The sequence below is a fragment of the Brassica napus genome, chromosome C6, assembly GCF_020379485.1.
Source record: "Brassica napus cultivar Da-Ae chromosome C6, Da-Ae, whole genome shotgun sequence".
Lineage (NCBI taxonomy): Eukaryota > Viridiplantae > Streptophyta > Magnoliopsida > Brassicales > Brassicaceae > Brassica > Brassica napus.
In genome coordinates, this window is record NC_063449.1 from 36,369,140 (window position 1) to 36,376,736 (window position 7,597).

General features: G+C 37.0%; 2 protein-coding genes across 3 annotated transcripts; one reads left to right on the forward strand and one right to left on the reverse strand.

Annotated features, from left to right (window-relative positions):
- Positions 1-2,781: 2,781 nt before the first annotated feature.
- LOC106446506 lies at positions 2,782-4,940 on the forward strand. Of its 2 annotated transcripts, XM_022705008.2 has the most exons (5): positions 2,782-3,355; positions 3,448-3,649; positions 3,721-4,470; positions 4,577-4,665; positions 4,707-4,940. In XM_022705008.2, the coding sequence occupies exons 1-4, from the start codon at positions 2,854-2,856 to the stop codon at positions 4,659-4,661; spliced, it is 1,539 nt and encodes a 512-aa protein (XP_022560729.1). In that variant the 5' UTR covers positions 2,782-2,853; the 3' UTR covers positions 4,662-4,665; positions 4,707-4,940. The 2 variants fall into 2 exon arrangements, with proteins under 2 accessions (XP_022560729.1, XP_013743710.1); XM_013888256.3 differs by having other exon boundaries at positions 4,577-4,940.
- Positions 4,941-5,711: 771 nt separating this feature from the next.
- On the reverse strand, positions 5,712-6,627 carry LOC106446505 (50S ribosomal protein L7/L12-like). Its single transcript, XM_013888255.3, has one exon. The coding sequence runs from the start codon at positions 6,518-6,520 to the stop codon at positions 5,891-5,893; it is 630 nt and encodes a 209-aa protein (XP_013743709.1). The 5' UTR covers positions 6,521-6,627; the 3' UTR covers positions 5,712-5,890.
- Positions 6,628-7,597: the final 970 nt, after the last annotated feature.

Below are 7,597 nucleotides of genomic sequence, written 5' to 3' on the forward strand. Positions count from 1 at the left end.
ATATAAGAACCAGAAGATTCTTCCGAATGATTTGACATATGTTGCTTACCCATAAGATAAAAGGGTAATATGGTTTTCACCAGCCAAAATAAGATATTGGCATAAATAACGAAGATGTTAGTGGACTGATCACCCACTATGCATTTTTATAATATTGGTGAATTCACTTCTTAAAGTCTTTAACGACTATAGCACATTCACTGAGATAAGTGCTAAACATTTTGAGCAACATTGGATCGCATCAAGCCAATAAATTTTCACTAGTTCTCCCCATCATTGGTATAGAATCAGAAACCAATCATTTTCATCTAAGAATGTTGGATGTTGCTCCGCCACAGAGCTTCAAATGAAGATGTGTTTTCAAATGAGGTTGGAAATATATGTTGGATATAAATCTCTATTGACACTTAAGAATCCAGAGCCATCCCCGAAAACTATAAGTAAGGCTATACATGAATTCTAAAAGTGAGTTAGTACTTCCAACATAAGGGGGAGAAAATAAACAGCTGGAAAAGAAAATAAGTTGAAATGAATTATCATTGATCCTCGGGCTAAACACAATGTGAAATAGAAGTCCAAAAGATAATTCATTTCAAAACTTACTAAAGCAGTTGCCAGACACGACCCATATAAATATAGTGATCAAGTCACATATACCAGCTGTAAATGCTCCAATAAGAATAAATGTTCTACAAGAACAATATCAAACTGCTAGTCACGCCTGCAGGGTGGTAGACAGATTGGTTCCAAAGATAAATCCTCGTAAATGAAAAGGAGCATATATTGATAATGGTCAAAACGAGGCAATATAGTTTTGTATGATCTCCAGAAGAGAAATTAAACATGACTGACGAAAATTCAGGTACCTGAGACAAATGAAGAGATCTCAATAAGTTATGTCATGTATGAAACAAAATGGAACCGATAAGAAAATTGACGTCGATGATATTATACATGCAAAGTAGCAGTTGATATAATAAATGAGAAAGAGGATCATGAAAGAAAGTCTATTGAAAAGTGTACACAAAGAAATGATTGGCCAAATCAGAAAGATGCAATAGACAAAGATATAAACTTCTTGTGAAATAGAGAAGTATTTGGACCAGTAGTCCATACACTAAAAGGTGTAAAACAAGTGAGATGTAAATGAACCGTTGCACACAAAGAATGATCAATATGAAATTAATTGTGAAGAGACATAATTTCATGTGGTAGATGCAACTAGTTTTAAATTCCTTATAGTCTGGTAATAAAGGAAGAACTTGAATGAAACAATCCACTTGAAAAATGTTAATCCCTGAAAGTATAATCCATGAAGGATTGATGATATCAAAATCATGTTCCCGGGAACTCTGCATATTCGATCGAATTGAAACAAACTATTTTATGGGATATATGAAATATTATAAGGTTAACAAATGTATCCATTTGTATTTATCAAGAGATTATAAATCAATAGAATCATGATTTGAATATAATCAAAACTCCTGAAGAGTTATAGAAAAATTATATTTGGAAGAAAACTCTTGACAATACTATATTGTTTTATGTATTCTAAACTGGAGATCTAAAACTAAGATGTTATCATAAAGATCCTTAAAGTATTTTATTTAAGACGCTCGTATATGTTTGGTCCTAAAATACCATACGTAAGAGTGTTATTTAAGAAAATTATTAATCTTTTTCATTACTGAAAGATGTAATTTCATATGAAAAGAAAGAAAATCATAATAGTAACTTCTATAGTTACAAATGAATAATTCGTATGTACGAGACGAATTTCTATACGATTATATGTAAGAAATTTGGTTTGAAATCCAAATAGACCAATAAACTATTGTCTAAGTCAAAAGAGAATTATGGACAAGAAGTCTAAAGGACCTAGATATCATAATAGAAATGAATAGAGTTTATTCTCTTAAGCTTAATTCTCTGAAGAGAGTTGATTGGAATGCATATCCTGAAGATATTGTTTCCAGGGAAAGAAATATGATAGTAAGTGTGGTTGTACTCTTTTTCTTATCATGGTTTTTTTTTTATCCCATTGGGTTTTTCCATGACAAGGTTTTAACGAGGCAACAAAGAACATACAAAAGATAGACAACCAAAGAGAATGTTACAATTTGAGAGATGAAAATCTATCATTGTTCTAAAGGTTCTATGACTACTCATTCGAGGGGGAGCTTACGTAGTTGTACTCTTTTTACTTTTACTACGGTTTTTCCCATTGGGTTTTCCATGACTAGGTTTTTAACGAGGCACCACGTAATACAAGATGGATGATCAAGGGGGAGTGTTATAAATTAAGCATTGAAATGATCATCCACTTCTTTACCAAACTCAAGCACTATGATCATCCACTCCTTTACCAACTCAAGCACTATGATCATCTACTCATCAAACACTATGATCACCCACTCATTTACCAAATTAAGCACCATCTTTGTTATTTTATGTATTGTTGTTCACTATAAATACCATCACTCATCTCACTCTTTTGTACACCATAAACAAGAACAAGAGTTTATAATCAAAGAACCATTACATCTTCTTCTTCTTCCTTATAATAAACTCTCTCCCTTATACTAGTGTTATTTGCTTCCTACGGGTATCAAATTCTACTCTTATTAAAATTTCTCGATACTATAAATTATAAGTTATTTCTTAACAATAACATTATTATGGTAATAGTTATTATCACAAGTTGTTGTTTAGACACTATTGTTTTTTTTTTAGTAATTTTACTTGAGGCCCGAAAACAAGCCCATTGGGCTTTCTTGAAGAGCGCTTTAGTTCGCGATTCTACGGTTTTCTTCCCCGACGAAGAAGATAACGAAACACAACACACAAAGCATGAACGGAGCTTCGCTCAGCAATTCCCTTTTGCTCCATTCTCGTTTCAGTTCACCGTGTTCCATCGCTTCCTCTTCTTCTCCTTCGTCTGTTTATCTGAGTCCTCCCTGTTTCACAACCTCTGCGTACATCTCATTTCCTCGAACAGTCGTTGTCAAAAGGAACGATGGGTTTCGCTCATTCGCCGTAAACAAACGTAGAAGCACTATCCAAGATGATGTAGAAGAAGTAGAGGATGAGGATTGGGATGAGTTTGAAGTAGAAGCTGAAGGAGAAGGAGACGAAGACGAAGACGAAGACGAAGGAGAGTTCTTGCCAATGGAGAAGATGAAGCGATGGCTAGAGAAGAAGCCTCGCGGGTTCGGCGTTGGCAAAAAGTACGAGACTTTAATAGAAGACAAGCTCCTCGACGAGATTGAGCAGAGCTGGAAAGCTCAAGCTGCTAATCTCAACCAGCTCAAGAACAACGATCCTCTCAAGCCTCAAGATAATCTCATCAAAGGTTTCGTCTTTTTTTGCTCTTTCCTCTCTCTCTCATACTCGTTTTGACTTAAAATCTCAGTTAGCTGCTTTTGTTGAATGATTGTTATATAGGTGAGACTCAAAGTGGGTTCCGTGTTCGTGTGACCAATCTTCCTAAGAAGAAGAATGTCCACAGAGATCTCAAGGCTGCTTTTAAGGAAGTGAGTGGGGTTTTGGGGATAGAGCCAGCTGTGTCTGGTAATAAGAAGACTAAAGATCCTGTCTGTAAAGGGTTTGCTCTTGTTGATTTCAGAAGCGAGGTTGATGCAAACAGGTATTGTAGATTAGCGTTTCTATTGTTTGGTGATGATGAGGATAAAGTTTTGGTTTTTTTTTGTTTCTTAGGTTTGTGGAGCAGTTCAATGGAGAGAGATTATCATTTGGGAAGGTTGTAAAGCATATAAAGTGTCAGGTTGTGGAGGTTTCTTCGAACCAATCAGTTTCTGAGGAATTACGCTCGGATACAGTCTTTGAGGAGCTTCCTTTCCATGGTTTTGAAGCTGTTTCTAGTGTTGATGTTGTTGAAGAAGATACTTTTGTGGATTCATGGGAAGAAGAATCATCAGATGATTCAGACAAAGAAGGAGATGAAACAGAAGTGGAAGAAGAAGAAGAATATGAAGAGAATCTTATCTCTAGTAGCATAGAACCTCCCAAAGAACCAAGACGTGAGTCTAAAACCAATGTTAAGTCTCAGAAACAAGTTATGAAGCGAGAGATTAGAGAACACGAGGTGTTAGAGACACCTTTAGTTTCATTCCAGGCGGTGAGTAAACCCAAGGTAGCACGTGTGGATAATGATGATGAACATGATAGGTCTGATGAAGAAGAAGTTGCTGAAGAGAATCTTGAACCTCTGAAAAGTTCAGTATCATCCTCAGATGAGGAAAGGATTGATAGAATCCGTAGGCTGGAGCTGAAGCTTCTAGGTAGAGAAAAGCTTTTGGGTGGAGGAGCTGGCTCTGATAAACCTGAAGCAAAAACTGGTGGTAGAGTGGAAGGAGAGACGAAGAAGAAGGAGAAGAAGAAGAAGAAAAAGGTTCTTGTGAAAGGGAAGAAGTCCTCGACCATAGAGATTCCTGGATCTTCAAAGAGGTAAAAAAAAAAGCATGCAGCAATCTTTGTGGTTAAAAAAAGAGTAACGATGGTAGATTCTTTGTTTTACTTGACCGATTGATTTCTGTAATTACGATTTTCACAGGTTAAAGATGAAGGAGAAGGCTCTGTTAACTGGGGTCTTAGTCAAGTATGCGGCAAAAGTTGCTTCAACCTCAAATGATGAATGATCATTAGGAGAGTGAATCTTTCAAGTGTTTAGTCTGTCTCATCAGTTCTTCTTTTGACGTTTCAATTCATGGATATTGTCTTAGGAACATGCTCAAGCAAACTTGGGTACATATCTCTATGGTTTAGAATCCTTTTGGACCCTTAGCTCTTATGCGGTTTGTGCTTTATTATTGATATGTTGAAAGTTAAGTGAAGCAAGTGTGGGTTAAAAACAGAAACTGAGAGATACATGTGGGTTTGTTGTTCCTTATCAGTTATCACATACAAAATTTAAACAATGTCGGAATAATCTTTCCTCTTCAACCTATTAAACAGTCTTATGGGGTTCATCTCCCTCGGCTGCAGAACCACCACCACCATTTTGGTCTTGACAATCTTCTCACCTTATTTTGACAATCCCACTTTCAGAATCGAAGAAGATTCTAACGAGCTACCGAATTTTTGAGGTCCCTCAAGTTAAAAAAAATGTTGATAGAATTAAACACACACAAGTTGGAGTTGCTTCAGGAAGCTTGGTATAAGAAAAACAAAGGGAGAAGCTTCATTCTAATTAGTAATTTTCTGAATATTTCTGCTTCTGCGACAATTGAGAATAGTCAAAGACCTATAAACTATAGCAAGCCAACGCATATTGGGCCTCCTGCGAGGACATGTTGGGCCCTTTGAACAACTAAAAGATAATGTCACTGAAGTAAAGCTAATACCGAGATGTTTGCTTGGCTTTCCTTTTCTCTTGCAGAATCACAAGCATTTGAATCTCCCAAAATCACATATCACCCCTAGAAACATGTCGACAATGGTCTTGAGATGGACTACCACACTGATATCGAGTTTGAGTTTGCACTTGTTGTCGCAGGAACGAGTTTAAACAAACTGACTACAACAACTACATTGTCCGCATTTGGCTGATTAATTCAATTTCGAACCATATACTGTTAAGACATCTATGTATGTCTTCTACTTTTCTTGAGTGGTGGAAACTAGTCTCATCCTAAAAGATTTCAGACACAAAGATCAACCAAAACTAGTTGAGGAGCGAAAGCCAAATATGAGTCAAGACCAAAGCCATAAAAAAACAAGACTAAAACTAGAACACAACAGTTCCCAAACATTGATGTACTTCCACCAATTATAGCAATGAGACAAAGCTGCTTAAGTGTAAATCTATTACATTATTAGCTCCTATTAAAATGGAACCAAAGAAAAAGAAAATCGAAGATCAAGAAACTCACTCAAGAACAACTTTAGCACCAAGAGCCTTAAGCTTGTCAACAATCTTCTCACCTTCCTCTTTAGAAACACCAGCTTTCAAAACCGAAGGAGTCTTCTCCACCAACTCCTTCGCTTCCTTAAGTCCCAGATCAGTAAAGCTCCTCACCTCCTTAATAATCTTGATCTTCCCAGACGCTTCAAAACCCTCAAGCTTTATCTCAAACACTGTCTTCTCCACTTTCGCTTCTTCACTCGCTCCGCCACCGCCTCCGCCCTGAGCGATCCCGCCGGCAGCGACAGCTCCGGGCTTCATAACGGCGACGGTTGGTGTCTCCGTGATCCCTCTCTTCTTCAGTATAATCGCGCCGAGCTCTGAGATTTCCGATAGCGTTAGAGACGAGATCTCGTCGACGAGGCGGAACACGCGGTCCGTTGGCGGACTTCGGTGTTCTGTCGGATCGAATGTCGCGGCGTCGTAGTCGGTTGGGAGCTTCCTCTGATCTATTTCTTCTTCTTCCTCTTCATCTTGTTTTCCCGCCGGTTGTCCGAAACTCCGGCGACCGTTGAGAAGAGAAGCGAGTGGTGATCTGGAGGTTTGTGATAACCTTGTTGATAAGTGTTGTCTGAATCTGAGGATCAAACTCATCTTTTTAGCGAACGAAGCTCTTCTTTTCTATCAGATGTAAGGTTTTTGCTGCATTTGAGGAAGAACCCTAAAGGAGGAGGCGTTGGCGAAGTCTGACGATCAGATGAACGTCGAGAAGCCCATTTATTATTTTAAGCCCGCTAAGTCTCCCTTTGGCCCAACTAAACTTGTCTGAGTTTGTTAAAAGGATTTTAATGAATTTACCGGGTATTGTATCAAGTTTTGAAAAGCACTCTTATGTTATGTGCAGATGTGCTATACACAAATGTTTCTCTTGGGTTATCGACAAGTTCTATTTGAAGGGGATTCTCAGAGATTGTCTACGCTCTTCAGAGATTAAGCAAATAAGTGTTTAATATTCATTTGCTAAATGGCATACATCTCTGGACAATCATATTTCGTTCTGCCTCTTTTTCTTTTGTTCGTTGTGTTTACAATAATGTTGCTCATAATTTAAGCCAAAAAACAACCATCTAAATGATGCTTCTATAGAGATTGTGTTCACCCACCTATATGGTTAACTCCAGATTTGTATTCTTATATTCAACTTTCAGTATAAATAAGTTTTAACTTTATAATAGAAAAACTGATGCTGAAACGATATGTAATAAAAATTTCAGTAAAACATCATCAATGATCAAAAGAAGTAAAAATATGATTGTCATGTGACGCTATCACGTTTCTAAAATCAATCAAATATATTTGGATTATATTAGATTGCTAATTCACACAACAAATTTATTATAACCAAGTGGAATATACATATACATAAAATCATGGAAATTTTAAAATGTTTTAATTTTCAACTTATAAGCACCCTTTTCAAGAAACCAAAGTGTTTTTTTTCTCCAAAAAATTCCGAGCAAACTTTTTTTTATGTTTCTTTGTAAGAAAGAAACAATGTTAAAAAAAAATTGATAAGGGACAATTAGGTGTTTTATATAGATCTAACGACTAAGGGCCCGACTGGTTTAAACGCAGCGGTTGCGGTTGCGGGTGCGGAAGTTTGCGGATGCGGGTGGTTGCGGTTTCAAGCGTTTTGTATGACCGGCACAACGTTTAAAAATTGTTGCGTTT